General features: G+C 33.2%; 4 protein-coding genes across 4 annotated transcripts in view; all 4 read left to right on the top strand.

The window, feature by feature from the left end:
* Positions 1 to 23705, top strand: part of LOC144551938 (uncharacterized) — a 44351-nt gene that overhangs the window by 13871 nt on the left and 6775 nt on the right. The window lies entirely within an intron of this gene.
* Positions 1875 to 4274, top strand: LOC144551732 (uncharacterized). The gene is made up of 4 exons (XM_078299814.1): positions 1875 to 1923; positions 2914 to 3435; positions 3735 to 4164; positions 4246 to 4274. The coding sequence occupies exons 2-4, from the start codon at positions 3085 to 3087 to the stop codon at positions 4272 to 4274; spliced, it is 810 nt and encodes a 269-aa protein (XP_078155940.1). The 5' UTR covers positions 1875 to 1923; positions 2914 to 3084.
* Positions 9062 to 11467, top strand: LOC144551726 (uncharacterized). Its single transcript, XM_078299806.1, has 4 exons — positions 9062 to 9110; positions 10107 to 10628; positions 10928 to 11357; positions 11439 to 11467. Exons 2-4 carry the CDS (start codon positions 10278 to 10280, stop codon positions 11465 to 11467), a joined length of 810 nt encoding a protein of 269 aa, XP_078155932.1. The 5' UTR covers positions 9062 to 9110; positions 10107 to 10277.
* On the top strand, positions 18877 to 21289 carry LOC144552024 (uncharacterized). Its single transcript, XM_078300133.1, has 3 exons — positions 18877 to 18925; positions 19919 to 20440; positions 20740 to 21289. Exons 2-3 carry the CDS (start codon positions 20090 to 20092, stop codon positions 21190 to 21192), a joined length of 804 nt encoding a protein of 267 aa, XP_078156259.1. The 5' UTR covers positions 18877 to 18925; positions 19919 to 20089; the 3' UTR covers positions 21193 to 21289.

Here is a 23705-nt window from a genome sequence, read left to right as displayed (position 1 = left end):
ATTATATTATGACACAAGTAAAATAAATTTATAACAAATTACCAGAAGATATTTTTTTTTATCAAAAAAAAAGAGTTCCAATACAACAAATTTTATGTGCAATTTGAGTTATAAATTTTCAAATATAAATACAAAAGTAAACTTTGAACATTTTATAGCACAAAAATTTTACCAGAGAATTTTGAATTTTAAAAATTATCATTAAATAATATAGAAAAATTGATGGAGTACGTTAGATTTTCAAAGGTCTAGAAGGCTCTAAGTTAGTGGTTTGAATTTAAAACTTTTGAACCAAGTTAGTAGTTCAGATTCAAACTTTGAAGCCGAATTAGTGGTTCCGATTTAAACTTTGGACCCAAACTACTAACTTAATTCCAAAATTTAAATCCGAGTTACCCACTCAGCGCCTGCTAAGCCATAAAAAAATTCATGTACTGAATCTATATTCTTATATTATTTAATAATAATTTATAAAAATAAAAAAATTCTCTATAATGCTACGACATTTTGTAGGAAAATTTATTTTTTGTTTATATTTGAAAACCCAAATTGCACATTAAATTTGTTATATCGAAACTCTCATTTGGATAACTTCACATAAAGAATATCTTGTGATGTTCTTATTATTAATTTTTTTATATTCATTATAATGATTATTCTCTAGATAAATTATCGTATTATTACAAAATTTATAAAAGACATTGGATTGTATTTTCCATCTTTGTTCATTATATGAGTTAAATTTTCGGCATTTAAAAAACTTTATATATAAGTTAGTCTACACATATTAATGACAATTGACAATTGTAAACCTTCATTGAGAGTTAGCAAAACAAGGCATGCTCAGATTAATTAGTTTTTATAGATGGCAGGGAAATGAAACGGAGGAAGTAGAGAAATAAGGAAATAATTTAATTGGAAGAATAAAATATAGCTCTAAGGAGAAATAAGAAAACGAATTGCTAAGGATTTATTCAATTTTAATGTGATAAACCATGTAGCAGTCTGTGTGGCGAGCATGTTTTTAACTAAATTTCAATTTCTACACATAAAATAGATGTTTATAATCAAAAGAAGACAGGTTATTTTATTGGAGGGTTGATATTCAATTCGAAAATTTATCCTTCAATCTTACCCGTTGGAGGATCAGGACAACTACGTGCATAATATAAGAATTGAGATTTACAAAAGAAAAATCAGTTACATATAAGAAAAGGTGATAAAATAAATTAAGAATCCGAATTATATCCGTATTCGTATTCGTATCTGAAAAATATTCGATCCGTATCCGTTTAATATCCGATCCGTATTCGTATATATTTTAATATCCAATCCGTATCTGTATCCGTATCCGATTAATATCCGATCCGTATCCCGTATCCAAAAAAAAAAACGGACACGGATATGATTTTAGCACTATCAAATCCGTATCCGATCCGTTTGCACCCCTAGTCTTTACTTGGTAATATTCTTTCCCAAAAATACACACATCAGATTCGATCGGATAGCCATTTTCATAGTACAACTCACTCAAAGCATGAGCCCAAATAAGCCCAAGTTCTCTTCGACGATTCCTTCACTGAGGACAATTTGGAGAATTCGTTTCTGCTGAGATATCTCATATTTTGCACGACTTTCTTGGAAATCTCAACCGTTGAAATACGATCTGTAAGAATCTCAAAGCTCTAATAATACTAGCCCCCACGCTAACGCCGAATAGGCACCGGACACGTCGGTCACGCAAAATATGAGATATCTCAGAGCATACACACTCCAATTTGGGTATCACAAGCAATCAAGAATTGGTCGATCCTTTGTTTCGTTTTGTTGGAAGAACGGGGAGAAAAATAGAGAGCTCAAGAATTGAGGTAGGGCAGAGCTCTCTCCGAGACCATTCGATAGGGAAATTTGATAATTTGTCAGGTTTGGTTTAATCGATTTCTTCTCGTTTCTTTTAGTTGATATCTTCTGTTTGCATGCAATTATCTGCTTTATTGTTTTGCATGCGATTATCTTCTATTTGGCTGTGTAAAATTATTGATTTTGCGATATGTCTGAGGCGCTTTGCGTCGGAAGCGATCTTGCGTGACGTTGTATTTATTATAGGAGTATAAAAGAATCCGATATCCGCCATGCGTAGATTATCGTCTGTAATTGGATAATCGATTTTGTTAATTCGTTTTAAATTATAATTCACAAGTTAACATGCATAGATATTGGTTAGATTGAGAAATTAGGGCTAATTTTAAATCTACGTTTTTTTGTATCAAGAAAGTAGAGTTAGTAATGTAGATTAGTAAAAGATTGTGGTTAAGTATCTGTGTTACCATTAAGCCTTTTCCCTTTTGCATTTCTCGGGGGTCTAATGACGATACAGAAAATTCGTAATCCCCAAACAAACTCTGAACCATGGGAAGAAAAAGGGCGACAAGTCAACAGGTTCGGTCTGGTGTCAATAATGGGACCCAAGAGGTAGCAAATCTGTTATATATATATATATCTATTAGTTCTGTCACTAGTTATAATATTTCCTTAGTATGTTGAGTACCAAATTATTGGATATCTATATAGAGAAGTACATATGAAATACAATTATCATGTTTGTTTTTAAAGAGTTAACGGCTGTTTTAGTGGCTTTTTTGACACGGCATTGAAAAGCACACGGGAATAAGATGTACCGCTTTAGGGTACAATTTCACCATGTCATGATGTTTTAGTCCCAGTTGAGCATCAAGCAAAAAAAAAAAAGATGAAAAATTGATTGCAAGTATTTGTGGCAGCTGTAAAGATTTTTTTGATAACATATCATTAGAATTTGTATTTTGTTTATGTGATTTTATTCTCGCAAATTTCTTTCTTATTTAGGGCTTTCCTTCTAGTCACATCTTAAGAAAACAATATTTGCTTTTGTAGGCTGTTGCAGACCTCTTGGTGGCAGTGAGTTCATTCGTGACTGACCTCACTGAATGCCCGTCTGATTGGAAAACCAGGAAAATACAAAAGATTATAAATACCATAAACAAACCAGTGCCGCCCTCAAGGGAACAGCATGTCTCTGCCAATGGCATCTCTGACGACTCTGCGATGGACTCTGAGGATAATGAAATTGCTGACGGGAATGATGTCGATCGCAGCCTCAAGCACCAGAGATGCCAGTTGTCCACGGTTCCCATACCAGATGAGAACAGAAGCCCGGCAGAAGAACCCTCGACTGTACAACCAACCAAGAAACGGGTCAGGCCCCTGGATCACTCTGTCGACAAGAGGCGTTGTCGGTCAAACAATGCACGTCACAGCCGAGGGACAGTGGGGGCTTCGATGAAGAAAACGGGCTTTCCTTGTCAGCGGTGCCCAGATTTTGAGGACCTGGGTTACTGTGCTAGAGGGGATATGTGCCCCATGGATCATGGCCCCAATTGCATTATAATGAACCTCGTACGGGCACCATAAGCACTTAATTTCACCTTCTTTTTTATTGGCTCCTGTATTTGTGTTCTTTATTGGCAATTTTCATGATTTGAATGCACAAAGAGGCTATGTTATATTTATATTTTTTTATTATGAAAAATGGAGTACAATTTAAACTTACGATAAGACTTGTTTAATCAGTTGCAATTAGGGTAATCCTAGCTGTCACATTAAAAGCCCTATTATTGTCAATGGAAACTGAGTTGTGCTATTTATGTTTAGACATGACTGAAACTGACCTTTGATCTTCCTATTATTTTTTTCAGACCTTTCTGGAGCGGAATCTAATGGGAATGCAGCCTGATCCGATACCTAAATCAGTTACTCTTTCAGACCCTTTGAGGTTGAGCGGTGTGCTCGCATCTGCTATCAATGCTCCAGATGCCGATGCGTACAACCCAGATCAAACTTTATGGGCAAACAGCCAGTTGGTGGCTCCTGATGCTGATATGACTGACCCAGATCAAGCTCTGTGGTCAAATGGCCTGCCCATGGCTTCTCCAAACCGTACTAGTGCGTGTACCAGCACTGGTGCAAGTGCCAATAACCGCTCTTATCACCCTGACCCAGGCACGTCTGTGCGGGGTCGTATTGGAAACGCTTACAAGAGTTGCGGTGAAAGGGAACCCAGTACTAGGCCAGACGACATGCAGGAGCAGGAGGATTCGACGAGTACGGGGAATACTGGTGCAGGCTGTCAGAGAGCTTCCTTAGTCTAACAACCTTGGAAGCACTAGCTTATTTCTTTCTGTTCCTTTTTTATTTTTTCTGTGACAGCTGTTATAAGCCAGAATAGTGTGCGGTAGATTTAGCTATTCTTGTGGTAGTTTTCAAACGGCAGTTGATATTACTCGCTTTATTTTTTGGTTCTACAAAAATGGTTATTGTTCGTTCTTTTAGGTTTTGTTATGCATTGAGTTATTCACATGATTGTTTTTTAGTAGCATTAAAAAAAAAAAATTAAATTCATGGCATCAGAATCTTCTTCATGTTGAAAATAATAATCAGTCCGTATAAACTCTGGCGATTTGAAGAGACCTTATATTTGTTGAAGTGCGTGACACTATTTCTGGATAGACGTGGCTGAGTTATATAATTTAATAATATTTTATAAATTATATTGCTTATAGAGGGTGAGGGTCTCTTATTTGGGATAAACATTACAAATAGAGTTGGTCAAAATTTATTAGTGTTATTCAGTCATTTCTCATCAGTTACTCGTTATCAGTGCTTTATATGTGCTGGTTTTAACCTCAACCATGTACTCAGGATAAAAGAAAACTTGTAGTGTCATTCACATAATTTAAAAATAATTGGTGTCAATTTCCAATAAAGACCTATAAAAGTGTCTTTTAACAATGTTATATATGATTGAGATTATAAAGAATACGGGTTCAAAAAAAAAAGATTATAAAGAATAAAAATATTTTAAAATAATAAAAACGTTTGATGAGCCAATTTTTTTTTATGCTGGCTAATTCTTCCTGGAAAAAATCATATAAAAAACATATCTAAAAACAACATAGTTACAATTTCTTTAATAATCTTCACCGAAGAAAATAATTTAGAGAACTAATTAATTTTACAAATTTTGTATGTGCATTAGTTATAATTCCACACATTCAAAAGTATTTATTAGTGAAGGATAATTTTCTAACTTTACGATTAATTTTACCATAATTAATGACGCATCCAACAATTGAAAATATTTAATGTCTTGAAATATATTGGATGGTTAGAAAGTCAACTAAATATCAATTCTTAAAAAAAATGTTTATAGCATAGACAGCTAGTTCTTGTTTTATGTAATTAGAAGTTTCTGTGCATTTCATAGTACAAAAACTTAATTAGTATAATAAAGTTTATTGAGAAATAATGTGGACTTAATGCAAATGTAAAGCTCATGCTTTATTGATATATATATATATGATTCTTCTTTATGTTTTTTTAAAGAGTAACGAGAGAGAAAAAAAATCACTCATATAAGTTGTACTTTTGTTGTTGTTGTCTTAGGCTCTGTTCGGCAGATTATTATTCACATGGAAAAAAAAAAATTCACTCAGACCAAAGTTTTTTTCCCCCACGGTAAACAGTAAAAATTAGTTCAAAACTTTTGGTTCCCATTCCTATTCCTTAGCATGCCGCCGAACAGGGACTTAGTGTGACACATTTTGTTGTTATATTATGACTCTTGTTATTGTTAGAAGGAATATATGCATTTATGTACGTAATATAGAGAATATAAATCATGTTTAATTAAATGAGATCATTAAATGACAAATAACATTTCTTAAATGATTAAAAAAAAAGAAAAGAAACAAAGAGATGATCACTCAATTATCAACAAATTCAATTTTTTTTTAAAATAAAATAGAAAGAAATCAGTTTCAATCAGAAAATCAAGTATTGGACAACAAAATAATAGAGTTTAGGAAAGCTTTAAAAAAAAAAGAATGAGAAAAGAGGAGGAAATGTAGATTATGTGAAATAAAGAGTGTTGAAGAGACGTCGACGGGTATGTCCAGCAAGTACGTGTCTATATAAATTCAAATTTATATACATAAAAATCATCAAATGATGCATAAAATAAAATAAAAAAGATAGATTATTTAATTGTAGGGATGTTTAATTTAAAATTTATTTTTTTAATCATAATATCTACATACTTAATAAGAAAAATAAGAGAGATCCTATGTTCAAGATTAAAAATAGAATGCGCCACTATAAAAGATAATAATGAGAATATGCCAGTACTTTGATTTTGATCTCACTGAACTAACAATTCTTAAAATTCCCCGTAATAACTATTGGCTTTTGCTATATGATTTTTGACTCTTTGTTTGAAACTTCAAATGTGACATTCTTTAATAAAATAATTTTCAATTCCCAATGCAACATCTTCAGGAAAAAAATATAGCCGCCATTAAAACATACTAGTATCGTGCCCGTGCATTGCAACGGAGAAATATTATAAGATTAAATAAAATATGAATATACTTTTTTATTTGACATTCACACAAAATTAAAAAAAAATGAAAATAAAAGACAAATTGAAAAAATATAAAAATTCAAATAATAAATAAAAATAAAGAAAAAAAGAGACAAAATGTATGATGATTTTTTTTTTGAAATATCATTTCGATTTAAAGAGACACATCATTAAACAATTTAGAGGAGATGATATGTAAAGAAAGAAATTTGAAAAATATATAATTAAATGATTGAAATAAGGATTTTCTCTACATATATATTATTCATGAAAATTATTTTAATAATAGAAATTTCTCTACATATCATTTATGTACATGAAAGTTTTAGATAGGATTCATTTTCTCTTCATATCAGAAAGATTTATTGCTTTTGTCAGCACAAGATCTGATATTCATCTATTTATAAAAATACAATAACCCTAAACAAAATAAAAATAATATGATTGTTTTCATTTTCATTGTCGAAACTATAGAGAAAGAGGATAAATGAAGGAATCAAATCATCCGCCCACAAGTGGGTAGAATTTTCCTGTCATCTATGAAAACTAACAAATCCTGGTCTGCCACATTTTCGACCTCTCAATGGTGGTTTTCACAATAATTAAATACTTGGTATGTCATTAATGTTTCTAAGCATAGAAAAATCGACTCACGTGGTCAACAAAAATAGAAAAAAAAATCCAGTTTGTCTTTATGAAATCTCCATTATTATATTATGACACAAGTAAAATAAATTTATAACAAATTACCAGAAGATATTTTTTTTTATCAAAAAAAAAAAAGTCATATAGAAGAGAGTTCCAATACAACAAATTTTATGTGCAATTTGAGTATAAATTTTCAAATATAAATACAAAAGTAAACTTTGAACATTTTATAGCACAAAAATTTTACCAGAGAATTTTGAATTTTAAAAATTATCATTAAATAATATAGAAAAATTGATGGAGTACGTTAGATTTTCAAAGGTCTAGAAGGCTCTAAGTTAGTGGTTTGAATTTAAAACTTTTGAACCAAGTTAGTAGTTCAGATTCAAACTTTGAAGCCGAATTAGTGGTTCCGATTTAAACTTTGGACCCAAACTACTAACTTAATTCCAAAATTTAAATCCGAGTTACCCACTCAGCGCCTGCTAAGCCATAAAAAAATTCATGTACTGAATCTATATTCTTATATTATTTAATAATAATTTATAAAAATAAAAAAATTCTCTATAATGCTACGACATTTTGTAGGAAAATTTATTTTTTGTTTATATTTGAAATTTTTTAACCCAAATTGCACATTAAATTTGTTATATCGAAACTCTCATTTGGATAACTTCACATAAAGAATATCTTGTGACGTTCTTATTATTAGTTTTTTTATATTCATTATAATGATTATTCTCTAGATAAATTATCGTATTATTACAAAATTTATAAAAGACATTGGATTGTATTTTCCATCTTTGTTCATTATATGAGTTAAATTTTCGGCATTTAAAAAACTTTATATATAAGTTAGTCTACACATATTAATGACAATTGACAATTGTAAACCTTCATTGAGAGTTAGCAAAACAAGGCATGCTCAGATTAATTAGTTTTTATAGATGGCAGGGAAATGAAACGGAGGAAGTAGAGAAATAAGGAAATAATTTAATTGGAAGAATAAAATATAGCTCTAAGGAGAAATAAGAAAACGAATTGCTAAGGATTTATTCAATTTTAATGTGATAAACCATGTAGCAGTCTGTGTGGCGAGCATGTTTTTAACTAAATTTAAATTTCTACACATAAAATAGATGTTTATAATCAAAAGAAGACAGGTTATTTTATTGGAGGGTTGATATTCAATTCGAAAATTTATCCTTCAATCTTAGCCGTTGGAGGATCAGGACAACTACGTGCATAATATAAGAATTGAGATTTACAAAAGAAAAATCAGTTACATATAAGAAAAGGTGATAAAATAAATTAAGAATCCGAATTATATCCGTATTCGTATTCGTATCTGAAAAATATTCGATCCGTATCCGTTTAATATCCGATCCGTATTCGTATATATTTTAATATCCAATCCGTATCTGTATCCGTATCCGATTAATATCCGATCCGTATCCCGTATCCAAAAAAAAAAACGGACACGGATATGATTTTAGCACTATCAAATCCGTATCCGATCCGTTTGCACCCCTAGTCTTTACTTGGTAATATTCTTTCCCAAAAATACACACATCAGATTCGATCGGATAGCCATTTTCATAGTACAACTCACTCAAAGCATGAGCCCAAATAAGCCCAAGTTCTCTTCGACGATTCCTTCACTGAGGACAATTTGGAGAATTCGTTTCTGCTGAGATATCTCATATTTTGCACGACTTTCTTGGAAATCTCAACCGTTGAAATACGATCTGTAAGAATCTCAAAGCTCTAATAATACTAGCCCCCACGCTAACGCCGAATAGGCACCGGACACGTCGGTCACGCAAAATATGAGATATCTCAGAGGATACACACTCCAATTTGGGTATCACAAGCAATCAAGAATTGGTCGATCCTTTGTTTCGTTTTGTTGGAAGAACGGGGAGAAAAATAGAGAGCTCAAGAATTGAGGTAGGGCAGAGCTCTCTCCGAGACCATTCGATAGGGAAATTTGATAATTTGTCAGGTTTGGTTTAATCGATTTCTTCTCGTTTCTTTTAGTTGATATCTTCTGTTTGCATGCAATTATCTGCTTTATTGTTTTGCATGCGATTATCTTCTATTTGGCTGTGTAAAATTATTGATTTTGCGATATGTCTGAGGCGCTTTGCGTCGGAAGCGATCTTGCGTGACGTTGTATTTATTATAGGAGTATAAAAGAATCCGATATCCGCCATGCGTAGATTATCGTCTGTAATTGGATAATCGATTTTGTTAATTCGTTTTAAATTATAATTCACAAGTTAACATGCATAGATATTGGTTAGATTGAGAAATTAGGGCTAATTTTAAATCTACGTTTTTTTGTATCAAGAAAGTAGAGTTAGTAATGTAGATTAGTAAAAGATTGTGGTTAAGTATCTGTGTTACCATTAAGCCTTTTCCCTTTTGCATTTCTCGGGGGTCTAATGACGATACAGAAAATTCGTAATCCCCAAACAAACTCTGAACCATGGGAAGAAAAAGGGCGACAAGTCAACAGGTTCGGTCTGGTGTCAATAATGGGACCCAAGAGGTAGCAAATCTGTTATATATATATATATATCTATTAGTTCTGTCACTAGTTATAATATTTCCTTAGTATGTTGAGTACCAAATTATTGGATATCTACATAGAGAAGTACATATGAAATACAATTATCATGTTTGTTTTTAAAGAGTTAACGGCTGTTTTAGTGGCTTTTTTGACACGGCATTGAAAAGCACACGGGAATAAGATGTACCGCTTTAGGGTACAATTTCACCATGTCATGATGTTTTAGTCCCAGTTGAGCATCAAGCAAAAAAAAAAAAAAAGATGGAAAAATTGATTGCAAGTATTTGTGGCAGCTGTAAAGATTTTTTTGATAACATATCATTTGAATTTGTATTTTGTTTATGTGAATTTATTCTCGCAAATTTCTTTCTTATTTAGGGCTTTCCTTCTAGTCACATCTTAAGAAAACAATATTTGCTTTTGTAGGCTGTTGCAGACCTCTTGGTGGCAGTGAGTTCGTTCGTGACTGACCTCACTGAATGCCCGTCTGATTGGAAAACCAGGAAAATACAAAAGATTATAAATACCATAAACAAACCGGTGCCGCCCTCAAGGGAACAGCATGTCTCTGCCAATGGCATCTCTGACGACTCTGCGATGGACTCTGAGGATAATGAAATTGCTGACGAGAATGATGTCGATCGCAGCCTCAAGCACCAGAGATGCCAGTTGTCCGGGGTTCCCATACCAGATGAGAACAGAAGCCCGGCAGAAGAACCCTCGACTGTACAACCAACCAAGAAACGGGTCAGGCCCCTGGATCACTCTGTCGACAAGAGGCGTTGTCGGTCAAACAATGCACGTCACAGCCGAGGGACAGTGGGGGCTTCGATGAAGAAAACGGGCTTTCCTTGTCAGCGGTGCCCAGATTTTGAGGACCTGGGTTACTGTGCTAGAGGGGATATGTGCCCCATGGATCATGGCCCCAATTGCATTATAATGAACCTCGTACGGGCACCATAAGCACTTAATTTCACCTTCTTTTTTATTGGCTCCTGTATTTGTGTTCTTTATTGGCAATTTTCATGATTTGAATGCACAAAGAGGCTATGTTATATTTATATTTTTTTATTATGAAAAATGGAGTACAATTTAAACTTACGATAAGACTTGTTTAATCAGTTGCAATTAGGGTAATCCTAGCTGTCACATTAAAAGCCCTATTATTGTCAATGGAAACTGAGTTGTGCTATTTATGTTTAGACATGACTGAAACTGACCTTTGATCTTCCTATTATTTTTTTCAGACCTTTCTGGAGCGGAATCTAATGGGAATGCAGCCTGATCCGATACCTAAATCAGTTACTCTTTCAGACCCTTTGAGGTTGAGCGGTGTGCTCGCATCTGCTATCAATGCTCCAGATGCCGATGCGTACAACCCAGATCAAACTTTATGGGCAAACAGCCAGTTGGTGGCTCCTGATGCTGATATGACTGACCCAGATCAAGCTCTGTGGTCAAATGGCCTGCCCATGGCTTCTCCAAACCGTACTAGTGCGTGTACCAGCACTGGTGCAAGTGCCAATAACCGCTCTTATCACCCTGACCCAGGCACGTCTGTGCGGGGTCGTATTGGAAACGCTTACAAGAGTTGCGGTGAAAGGGAACCCAGTACTAGGCCAGACGACATGCAGGAGCAGGAGGATTCGACGAGTACGGGGAATACTGGTGCAGGCTGTCAGAGAGCTTCCTTAGTCTAACAACCTTGGAAGCACTAGCTTATTTCTTTCTGTTCCTTTTTTATTTTTTCTGTGACAGCTGTTATAAGCCAGAATAGTGTGCGGTAGATTTAGCTATTCTTGTGGTAGTTTTCAAACGGCAGTTGATATTACTCGCTTTATTTTTTGGTTCTACAAAAATGGTTATTGTTCGTTCTTTTAGGTTTTGTTATGCATTGAGTTATTCACATGATTGTTTTTTAGTAGCATTAAAAAAAAAAAATTAAATTCATGGCATCAGAATCTTCTTCATGTTGAAAATAATAATCAGTCCGTATAAACTCTGGCGATTTGAAGAGACCTTATATTTGTTGAAGTGCGTGACACTATTTCTGGATAGACGTGGCTGAGTTATATAATTTAATAATATTTTATAAATTATATTGCTTATAGAGGGTGAGGGTCTCTTATTTGGGATAAACATTACAAATAGAGTTGGTCAAAATTTATTAGTGTTATTCAGTCATTTCTCATCAGTTACTCGTTATCAGTGCTTTATATGTGCTGGTTTTAACCTCAACCATGTACTCAGGATAAAAGAAAACTTGTAGTGTCATTCACATAATTTAAAAATAATTGGTGTCAATTTCCAATAAAGACCTATAAAAGTGTCTTTTAACAATGTTATATATGATTGAGATTATAAAGAATACGGGTTCAAAAAAAAAAGATTATAAAGAATAAAAATATTTTAAAATAATAAAAACGTTTGATGAGCCAATTTTTTTTTATGCTGGCTAATTCTTCCTGGAAAAAATCATATAAAAAACATATCTAAAAACAACATAGTTACAATTTCTTTAATAATCTTCACCGAAGAAAATAATTTAGAGAACTAATTAATTTTACAAATTTTGTATGTGCATTAGTTATAATTCCACACATTCAAAAGTATTTATTAGTGAAGGATAATTTTCTAACTTTACGATTAATTTTACCATAATTAATGACGCATCCAACAATTGAAAATATTTAATGTCTTGAAATATATTGGATGGTTAGAAAGTCAACTAAATATCAATTCTTAAAAAAAATGTTTATAGCATAGACAGCTAGTTCTTGTTTTATGTAATTAGAAGTTTCTGTGCATTTCATAGTACAAAAACTTAATTAGTATAATAAAGTTTATTGAGAAATAATGTGGACTTAATGCAAATGTAAAGCTCATGCTTTATTGATATATATATATATGATTCTTCTTTATGTTTTTTTAAAGAGTAACGAGAGAGAAAAAAAATCACTCATATAAGTTGTACTTTTGTTGTTGTGGTTGTAACACCGTGAACTTTTAAAATTCAGATTTAATTAAAATAATAAGTGGTTAAATCAAATAATATATATATACGTATATACGAAATTAGTGACGTGGATGGTGAAAAATAATTATACGATTAATTGTGTTAAGAGAGAGGAGCAATTGGAGTTATATAAATCATTTAAACAATATCGAACAAGTGGAGGGTTTATTTTGCAAAAATACCACTTACAAGTGGGGGCCCCTTGTCATTCCCTCCTCTTTCCCTCCTTCCTTTCCTTTCCTGCCCCCATCTTTTTTTTTCTTCTTTCCTTTGTTTCCGCCAAGAGAGAAAGAACGAGAGAGAGAGAGAGTGAGAGAGAGGCACCCCGGTGACCGTATTGCGCGAAAACGGAGATTTAGGAAGAGGAGCTCAAATCTCGCACATCCATCCGTTCCATTGGTAATTCCCCTTCCTATTTCTCTCTCATTTCGTGATTCCTTGTTTTTAGGGTTTCGGTGAAAACCCGTAGAATCGTACCAAATTGATTATTCCGTGCCTTTGTTGTTTATATAGTGTAAATTGACTGATTCCGTGTTCCAAAGTGCAACCAAATTCCAATTTACGGATTTTTCCCAAAAAAATTGATTTGAGGGTTTAAATTGTAAAAATGCCGGAATTTAATAAATTGACCTATGGATAGATCCTAACGAGCACGGCTAGCGGGATTGACGAGCTTACCGAGTCGCGAGATCGCGGACCCTCTACGTGCCCTACATAACCAGGTGCGGGGGTTCACGGGATCTGTTTTGGGGTTTATTCGTAGAACTAAATAACGGTGCATATTATTATATTTATGTTGATTGCTTGATTTAAATAAACTGTGCATAGCATGTTGAATCTCTGATTGAAAGCATTTGTTGCCGCATTGCATTAATTGTGATATTAGTGTGATTGAATTGTATAACTGTTATGATTCTCATGTTGGTACGGTTTATCGATTGTTGATCTGTCGTTTTGAATAAGTGAGTGGAACCACAGTATGACTTGGATTGATTGTGTGAAGTGAACAATGTATCATAGTGGAAAGTCTAGCTAGCTACTAGACTTTCATCCAGGACCCTTATGCGCATCTGGAGAATGGCCCTAGTGAACCCAGTACCGGTTGGGTAAGGGAAGTGCAGTGTAATTTTAGGTAGAACTGTGGTTCAGTGGTTCAGTGATTCAGTGAAAGTTTCAGTGATTTCTTTTTTGAGAAAAGTGATATTCTGTTGCATATTCGCGGAATATGCCGTGTATATTTTAAGTGATGAATTGATGAGATTGTATGACTTGAAACCAGAAAATAGAACTGTTAAGCCGGAGGTGATCGATAGTTGATATCTGTACCTCATAACCAGACTTATATATATTATATCTGCAAAACCAAATCTTTCTGGAAATTCGTTGATTGATGTTGATTTTTGTGAATTGAAACCGTTTGAATCTATTCCCGGTACATGTGCATTTATTATTATTGGTGAATAAATAAATAGATGCCCTATTGCTAGTGTATTTAGTTCTGGTGATGGATTTCTCACAAATCCAGTAGCCCTTTAAAATTCCGCACTGAGAAAACGGATGACAGGTTTTCTCACCCCCTCCCCTCGGGGAATTTTTCCCTTTGAACTGATATGTGCAGGTAAACGCGAGTGAAGTGGGACTCGGGCTCGACTCGTGAGTATAGGCCGAGCTAATAGGTTATGCCAAACCCTTTTTGTACCCATTTTGAATGTGTAGTTGAACCCGTAGTCGGTTATTTTGATGTATAGGTTGTTATCGAACCGTATTATGTTATAAAACCCTAACGGTATGTTTTAAATGGTTGTTATGATTTAAATGTTGAAATTTCATTTTAAATGTCATTAAAATTGCTAGTGAATGGGGAATAATTGTTTAGTTATACGGGGATTTGATCGGGTTTGAAAACGGGGTGAAATTTCACGAAAATGGGCAAAGGAATGAAAATCAGTACCCTTATTGCGGGCCGCAATAACCCTATTGCGGGCCGCAATGAGAGTAGACAAAAAAATTCGCAGCTTAACAAGCCAACCAGATCATTGCGGGCCGCAATAAATTCATTGCGGGCCGCAATGAATGGAGGCAGAGGCTCCCTTCAGAGGCTGAGAAATTTTGGAACTTGTTGCGGGCCGCAATAAATTCATTGCGGGCCGCAATGAATGGAGTCAGAGGTAGTTTGCAGAGGCTGGAAATTTTGGGAAGGGTTGCGGGCCGCAACAGCCCTATTGCGGGCCGCAATGGGTTCCCAAAAATACTGTTTTGGGTATAACTTAGCCAAATTAAATCGGTTTTGAACCAAATTTGTTTTAAATCAAATCATATGATAATTTGACTAATCTGGACCGTCGGTTAAAGGATTTTCATACAATTTGACTTCTCCAAAATAAAATTTTCCGTGCTCTATTGAGCGGTGCTTCGTAACCTCAGACAACGCTCGCAGGGGGCTGCCGCCCCCCTGCCACCCCCCGCAGACTAATAGAATGAGGCCCACCCACATAAACATATATCAATATATATATATATATAGATCTGCATGAACAAAATCCGCATATTAAAACGAAACTGCGCGACCCCCTGTCCCGGGGTGTGACAGTTGTCTTAGGCTCTGTTCGGCAGATTATTATTCACATGGAAAAAAAAAAAATTCACTCAGACCAAAGTTTTTTTCCCCCACGGTGAACAGTAAAAATTAGTTCAAAACTTTTGGTTCCCATTCCTATTCCTTAGCATGCCGCCGAACAGGGACTTAGTGTGACACATTTTGTTGTTATATTATGACTCTTGTTATTGTTAGAAGGAATATATGCGTTTATGTACGTAATATAGAGAATATAAATCATGTTTAATTAAATGAGATCATTAAATGACAAATAACATTTCTTAAATGATTAAAAAAAAAGAAAAGAAACAAAGAGATGATCACTCAATTATCAACAAATTCAATTTTTTTTTTAAAATAAAATAGAAAGAAATCAGTTTCAATCAGAAAATCAAGTATTGGACAACAAAATAATAGAGTTTAGGAAAGCTTTCAAAAAAAAGAATGAGAAAAGAGGAGGAAATGTAGATTATGTGAAATAAAGAGTGTTGAAGAGACGTCGACGGGTATGTCCAGCGAGTACGTGTCTATATAAATTCAAATTTATATACATAAAAATCATCAAATGATGCATAAAATAAAATAAAAAAGATAGATTATTTAATTGTAGGGATGTTTAATTTAAAATTTATTTTTTTAATCATAATATCTACATACTTAATAAGAAAAATAAGAGAGATCCTATGTTCAAGATTAAAAATAGAATGCGCCACTATAAAAGATAATAATGAGAATATGCCAGTACTTTGATTTTGACCTCACTGAACTAACAATTCTTAAAATTCCCCGTAATAACTATTGGCTTTTGCTATATGATTTTTGACTCTTTGTTTGAAACTTCAAATGTGACATTCTTTAATAAAATAATTTTCAATTCCCAATGCAACATCTTCAGGAAAAAAATATAGCCGCCATTAAAACATACTAGTATCGTGCCCGTGCATTGCAACGGAGAAATATTATAAGATTAAATAAAATATGAATATAATTTTTTATTTGACATTCACACAAAATTAAAAAAAATGAAAATAAAAGACAAATTGAAAAAATATAAAAATTCAAATAATAAATAAAAATAAAGAAAAAAAGAGACAAAATGTATGATGATTTTTTTTTTGAAATATCATTTCGATTTAAAGAGACACATCATTAAACAATTTAGAGGAGATGATATGTAAAGAAACAAATTTGAAAAATATATAATTAAATGATTGAAATAAGGATTTTCTCTACATATATATTATTCATGAAAATTATTTTAATAATAGAAATTTCTCTACATATCATTTATGTACATGAAAGTTTTAGATAGGATTCATTTTCTCTTCATATCAGAAAGATTTATTGCTTTTGTCAGCACAAGATCTGATATTCATCTATTTATAAAAATACAATAACCCTAAACAAAATAAAAATAATATGATTGTTTTCATTTTCATTGTCGAAACTATAGAGAAAGAGGATAAATGAAGGAATCAAATCATCCGCCCACAAGTGGGTAGAATTTTCCTGTCATCTATGAAAACTAACAAATCCTGGTCTGCCACATTTTCGACCTCTCAATGGTGGTTTTCACAATAATTAAATACTTGGTATGTCATTAATGTTTCTAAGCATAGAAAAATCGACTCACGTGGTCAACAAAAATAGAAAAAAAAATCCAGTTTGTCTTTATGAAATCTCCATTATTATATTATGACACAAGTAAAATAAATTTATAACAAATTACCAGAAGATATTTTTTTTTATCAAAAAAAAAAAAGTCATATAGAAGAGAGTTCCAATACAACAAATTTTATGTGCAATTTGAGTTATAAATTTTCAAATATAAATACAAAAGTAAACTTTGAACATTTTATAGCACAAAAATTTTACCAGAGAATTTTGAATTTTAAAAATTATCATTAAATAATATAGAAAAATTGATGGAGTACGTTAGATTTTCAAAGGTCTAGAAGGCTCTAAGTTAGTGGTTTGAATTTAAAACTTTTGAACCAAGTTAGTAGTTCAGATTCAAACTTTGAAGCCGAATTAGTGGTTCCGATTTAAACTTTGGACCCAAACTACTAACTTAATTCCAAAATTTAAATCCGAGTTACCCACTCAGCGCCTGCTAAGCCATAAAAAAATTCATGTACTGAATCTATATTCTTATATTATTTAATAATAATTTATAAAAATAAAAAAATTCTCTATAATGCTACGACATTTTGTAGGAAAATTTATTTTTTGTTTATATTTGAAATTTTTTAACCCAAATTGCACATTAAATTTGTTATATCGAAACTCTCATTTGGATAACTTCACATAAAGAATATCTTGTGATGTTCTTATTATTAATTTTTTTATATTCATTATAATGATTATTCTCTAGATAAATTATCGTATTATTAAAAAATTTATAAAAGACATTGGATTGTATTTTCCATCTTTGTTCATTATATGAGTTAAATTTTCGGCATTTAAAAAACTTTATATATAAGTTAGTCTACACATATTAATGACAATTGACAATTGTAAACCTTCATTGAGAGTTAGCAAAACAAGGCATGCTCAGATTAATTAGTTTTTATAGATGGCAGGGAAATGAAACGGAGGAAGTAGAGAAATAAGGAAATAATTTAATTGGAAGAATAAAATATAGCTCTAAGGAGAAATAAGAAAACGAATTGCTAAGGATTTATTCAATTTTAATGTGATAAACCATGTAGCAGTCTGTGTGGCGAGCATGTTTTTAACTAAATTTCAATTTCTACACATAAAATAGATGTTTATAATCAAAAGAAGACAGGTTATTTTATTGGAGGGTTGATATTCAATTCGAAAATTTATCCTTCAATCTTACCCGTTGGAGGATCAGGACAACTACGTGCATAATATAAGAATTGAGATTTACAAAAGAAAAATCAGTTACATATAAGAAAAGGTGATAAAATAAATTAAGAATCCGAATTATATCCGTATTCGTATTCGTATCTGAAAAATATTCGATCCGTATCCGTTTAATATCCGATCCGTATTCGTATATATTTTAATATCCAATCCGTATCTGTATCCGTATCCGATTAATATCCGATCCGTATCCCGTATTCAAAAAAAAAAACGGACACGGATATGATTTTAGCACTATCAAATCCGTATCCGATCCGTTTGCACCCCTAGTCTTTACTTGGTAATATTCTTTCCCAAAAATACACACATCAGATTCGATCGGATAGCCATTTTCATAGTACAACTCACTCAAAGCATGAGCCCAAATAAGCCCAAGTTCTCTTCGACGATTCCTTCACTGAGGACAATTTGGAGAATTCGTTTCTGCTGAGATATCTCATATTTTGCACGACTTTCTTGGAAATCTCAACCGTTGAAATACGATCTGTAAGAATCTGAAAGCTCTAATAATACTAGCCCCCACGCTAACGCCGAATAGGCACCGGACACGTCGGTCACGCAAAATATGAGATATCTCAGAGCATACACACTCCAATTTGGGTATCACAAGCAATCAAGAATTGGTCGATCCTTTGTTTCGTTTTGTTGGAAGAACGGGGAGAAAAATAGAGAGCTCAAGAATTGAGGTAGGGCAGAGCTCTCTCCGAGACCATTCGATAGGGAAATTTGATAATTTGTCAGGTTTGGTTTAATCGATTTCTTCTCGTTTCTTTTAGTTGATATCTTCTGTTTGCATGCAATTATCTGCTTTATTGTTTTGCATGCGATTATCTTCTATTTGGCTGTGTAAAATTATTGATTTTGCGATATGTCTGAGGCGCTTTGCGTCGGAAGCGATCTTGCGTGACGTTGTATTTATTATAGGAGTATAAAAGAATCCGATATCCGCCATGCGTAGATTATCGTCTGTAATTGGATAATCGATTTTGTTAATTCGTTTTAAATTATAATTCACAAGTTAACATGCATAGATATTGGTTAGATTGAGAAATTAGGGCTAATTTTAAATCTACGTTTTTTTGTATCAAGAAAGTAGAGTTAGTAATGTAGATTAGTAAAAGATTGTGGTTAAGTATCTGTGTTACCATTAAGCCTTTTCCCTTTTGCATTTCTCGGGGGTCTAATGACGATACAGAAAATTCGTAATCCCCAAACAAACTCTGAACCATGGGAAGAAAAAGGGCGACAAGTCAACAGGTTCGGTCTGGTGTCAATAATGGGACCCAAGAGGTAGCAAATCTGTTATATATATATATATCTATTAGTTCTGTCACTAGTTATAATATTTCCTTAGTATGTTGAGTACCAAATTATTGGATATCTACATAGAGAAGTACATCTGAAATACAATTATCATGTTTGTTTTTAAAGAGTTAACGGCTGTTTTAGTGGCTTTTTTGACACGGCATTGAAAAGCACACGGGAATAAGATGTACCGCTTTAGGGTACAATTTCACCATGTCATGATGTTTTAATCCCAGTTGAGCATCAAGCAAAAAAAAAAAAAAGATGGAAAAATTGATTGCAAGTATTTGTGGCAGCTGTAAAGATTTTTTTGATAACATATCATTTGAATTTGTATTTTGTTTATGTGAATTTATTCTCGCAAATTTCTTTCTTATTTAGGGCTTTCCTTCTAGTCACATCTTAAGAAAACAATATTTGCTTTTGTAGGCTGTTGCAGACCTCTTGGTGGCAGTGAGTTCTTTCGTGACTGACCTCACTGAATGCCCGTCTGATTGGAAAACCAGGAAAATACAAAAGATTATAAATACCATAAACAAACCGGTGCCGCCCTCAAGGGAACAGCATGTCTCTGCCAATGGCATCTCTGACGACTCTGCGATGGACTCTGAGGATAATGAAATTGCTGACGAGAATGATGTCGATCGCAGCCTCAAGCACCAGAGATGCCAGTTGTCCGGGGTTCCCATACCAGATGAGAACAAAAGCCCGGCAGAAGAACCCTCGACTGTACAACCAACCAAGAAACGGGTCAGGCCCCTGGATCACTCTGTCGACAAGAGGCGTTGTCGGTCAAACAATGCACGTCACAGCCGAGGGACAGTGGGGGCTTCGATGAAGAAAACGGGCTTTCCTTGTCAGCGGTGCCCAGATTTTGAGGACCTGGGTTACTGTGCTAGAGGGGATATGTGCCCCATGGATCATGGCCCCAATTGCATTATCATGAACCTCGTGCGGGCACCATAAGCACTTAATTTCACCTTCTTTTTTATTGGCTCCTGTATTTGTGTTCTTTATTGGCAATTTTCATGATTTGAATGCACAAAGAGGCTATGTTATATTTATATTTTTTTATTATGAAAAATGGAGTACAATTTAAACTTACGATAAGACTTGTTTAATCAGTTGCAATTAGGGTAATCCTAGCTGTCACATTAAAAGCCCTATTATTGTCAATGGAAACTGAGTTGTGCTATTTATGTTTAGACATGACTGAAACTGACCTTTGATCTTCCTATTATTTTTTTCAGACCTTTCTGGAGCGGAATCTAATGGGAATGCAGCCTGATCCGATACCTAAATCAGTTACTCTTTCAGACCCTTTGAGGTTGAGCGGTGTGCTCGCATCTGCTATCCATGCTCCAGATGCTGATGCGTACAACCCAGATCAACCTTTATGGGCAAACAGCCAGTTGGTGGCTCCTGATGCTGATATGACTGACCCAGATCAAGCTCTGTGGTCAAATGGCCTGCCCATGGCTTCTCCAAACCGTACTAGTGCGTGTACCAGCACTGGTGCAAGTGCCAATAACCGCTCTTATCACCCTGACCCAGGCACGTCTGTGCGGGGTCGTATTGGAAACGCTTACAAGAGTTGCGGTGAAAGGGAACCCAGTACTAGGCCAGACGACATGCAGGAGCAGGAGGATTCATCGAGTACTGGCAATACTGGTGCAGGCTGTCAGAGAGCTTCATTAGTCTAACAACCTTGGAAGCACTAGCTTATTTCTTTCTGTTCCTTTTTTATTTTTTCTGTGACAGCTGTTATGAGCCAGAATAGTGTGTGGTAGTTTTAGCTATTCTTGTGGTAGTTTTCAAACGGCAGTTGATATTACTCGCTTTATTTTTTGGTTCTACAAAAATGGTTATTGTTCGTTCTTTTAGGTTTTGTTATGCATTGAGTTATTCACATGATTGTTTTTTAGTAGCATTAAAAAAAAAAATTAAAGTTGCATGATAGATTATGAAAAACTTCTCTCGGTTTCCTTCTTCTATCATGAATTAAAAAAAAAAAAATTGGTGTCAATTTCCAATAAAGTCCTATAAAAGTGTCTTTTAACAATGTTATATATGATTGAGATTATAAAGAATAAAAATATTTTAAAATAATAAAAACGTTTGATGAGCCAATTTTTTTTATGCAGGCTAATTCTTCCTGGAAAAAATCATATAAAAAACATAGCTAAAAACAACATAGTTACAATTTCTTTAATAATCTTCACCGAAGAAAATAATTTAGAGAACTAATTAATTTTACAAATTTTGTATATGCATTAGTTATCATTCCACACATTCAAAAGTATTTATTAGTGAAGGATAATTTTTTAACTTTACGATTAATTTTACCATAATTAATGACGCATCCAACAATTGAAAATATTTAATGTCTTGAAATATATTGGAAGGTTAGAAAGTTAACTAAATATCAATTCTTAAAAAAAATGTTTATAGCATAGACAGCTAGTTCTTGTTTTATGTAATTAGAAATTTCTGTACATTTCATATTACAAAAACTTAATTAGTATAATAAAGTTTATTGAGAAATAATGTGGACTTAATGCAAATGTAAAGCTCATGCTTTATTGACATACAAATGATTCTTCTTTATGTTTCTTTAAAGAGTAACGAGAGAAAAAGAAATCACTAATATAAGTAATATCCGCTATAGCACGCTATTTAGAACACTGGTTATAACTTTCAAAATGAAAATTTAAGTCTATATAACAAGAACCAATATATCATACGATGTGCAATTTGCATAGTAGGGTAGTATCCTAGCGGAGCCTCACTCTTTACTAGGGGTGCAAACGGATCGGATATTATCCGTTCGGATCCGGATCCGTATCTGTATCCGATTTTTTGCGGATACGGATATTCAGGTACGGATAATTTGCGGATACGGATACTGATACAGATATTACTTACGTGGATACGGATATGGTTTCAATTTTTGAAAGCGGATATGAATTCAGATATGGATATTATCCGTATCCGTAACTTTTAATTAAACAGATATCCGGATCAGTACACTATAAATTTTTTTTTCTAAAATCAAACCTTTCCACTTTCGACGTTTCGACTTTCTTCTTTTATTGAGATTTGAGGCGGAGAGGTTCAATAATATTGATTATTATTGTTGCAAAGTTGTCTTTTTTTATTTCTTGATAGTTTGTTTCCCAAAATGCCGCCGAATTTCAAAAGAATAGATTAATATTCCCTTGCTGCTTTGTTTCAATAGACTCTCGTGACGGTTTGACTATTCGACTTCTTCTCTCAAGTTCCAGATCTAAGTTACAAAATAGTTTAATTTTAATTATTATTGTTAGATTATTGTTCATGTGACTCATATCTCATTGAATTTTGATTATTATTGTTGGATTTTAGCTTTTGACTCACTCGATTTCTATTATTTTTGTTAGATTTTTTTTTACTTACGGTCTTGTCTCTAGTGAGATTTGAATAATCTGATTGCTTAGACTAAAAGCACATTTCTTCTGTTGCATTTAAATGTTGCTTATACTTAAAATCAATTTTTTTTTTAAATAGAATTACATTGAAATAATTTAATAGAACAAGCCCAGACCGTTGGAATTTTCGAAAACTAGCCTCCACCGATCCCTAGGATCGGTGGAGCAAAAAAAACACATCCTACACCAATCCCTAGGATCAGTGCAGCCCATTTATCACTCCACCATTCTCTTGCCGCAGAATGTCACAGAAAATCAGAAAATCAAAACAAAATAGCCCTCCACCGATCCTGTGGATCGGTGTAGTTTTTTTTTTTTTTTTTTAAACAGAAATTTCTAATTTTTTTTGTATTAAAATATTAGAAATGTTGAATATATTTCTTTGAAAATAGATGAAATACAATATAATTTGATTTATTAGAAAGACTGCAACAAATAACCCGGATCAATATTTTTCAGGCCGGATTTTTCGCGGCTGTAAGAAAAATTAATATATTTCTTTATGTGTTATTGGAAAAAAATAAAAATGCTTAGATTCTGAGTTATTGATCCCGGTTCAAAAGTCACTTCTATGTAATACAGAAAATATTGTGATCTTTCTAGGACATTTAATTTATAAAAAGTTGTATCTATTTTTGAAAAAAAACAAAAACTTTAATTTATTTAATGATTGTTTTTCAAAAAAAATTCTCAAAATAAAAACAATTTTTTATTAATTAAATGTACTAGATGGATCACAATATTTTCTA

Source organism: Carex rostrata, chromosome 3, assembly GCF_964058835.1.
Source record: "Carex rostrata chromosome 3, lpCarRost1.2, whole genome shotgun sequence".
Classification (NCBI taxonomy): domain Eukaryota; kingdom Viridiplantae; phylum Streptophyta; class Magnoliopsida; order Poales; family Cyperaceae; genus Carex; species Carex rostrata.
The sequence above is the reverse complement of the archived record's forward strand: the minus strand, read 5'-3'. Positions and strand labels throughout refer to the sequence as shown.

Excerpts from the sequence above, each read along its gene's own strand:
- LOC144552024 (XM_078300133.1), top strand. The coding sequence starts at position 20,090 with ATGGACTCTGAGGATAATGAAATTGCTGACGAGAATGATGTCGATCGC. Across the intron at positions 20,441-20,739 it reads ATTGCATTATCATGAACCTC|ACCTTTCTGGAGCGGAATCT; the intron begins GTGCGGGCACCA and ends TATTTTTTTCAG.
- LOC144551732 (XM_078299814.1), top strand. The coding sequence starts at position 3,085 with ATGGACTCTGAGGATAATGAAATTGCTGACGGGAATGATGTCGATCGC. Across the intron at positions 3,436-3,734 it reads ATTGCATTATAATGAACCTC|ACCTTTCTGGAGCGGAATCT; the intron begins GTACGGGCACCA and ends TATTTTTTTCAG. Across the intron at positions 4,165-4,245 it reads GGGGAATACTGGTGCAGGCT|CTGTTATAAGCCAGAATAGT; the intron begins GTCAGAGAGCTT and ends TTTCTGTGACAG.
- LOC144551726 (XM_078299806.1), top strand. The coding sequence starts at position 10,278 with ATGGACTCTGAGGATAATGAAATTGCTGACGAGAATGATGTCGATCGC. Across the intron at positions 10,629-10,927 it reads ATTGCATTATAATGAACCTC|ACCTTTCTGGAGCGGAATCT; the intron begins GTACGGGCACCA and ends TATTTTTTTCAG. Across the intron at positions 11,358-11,438 it reads GGGGAATACTGGTGCAGGCT|CTGTTATAAGCCAGAATAGT; the intron begins GTCAGAGAGCTT and ends TTTCTGTGACAG.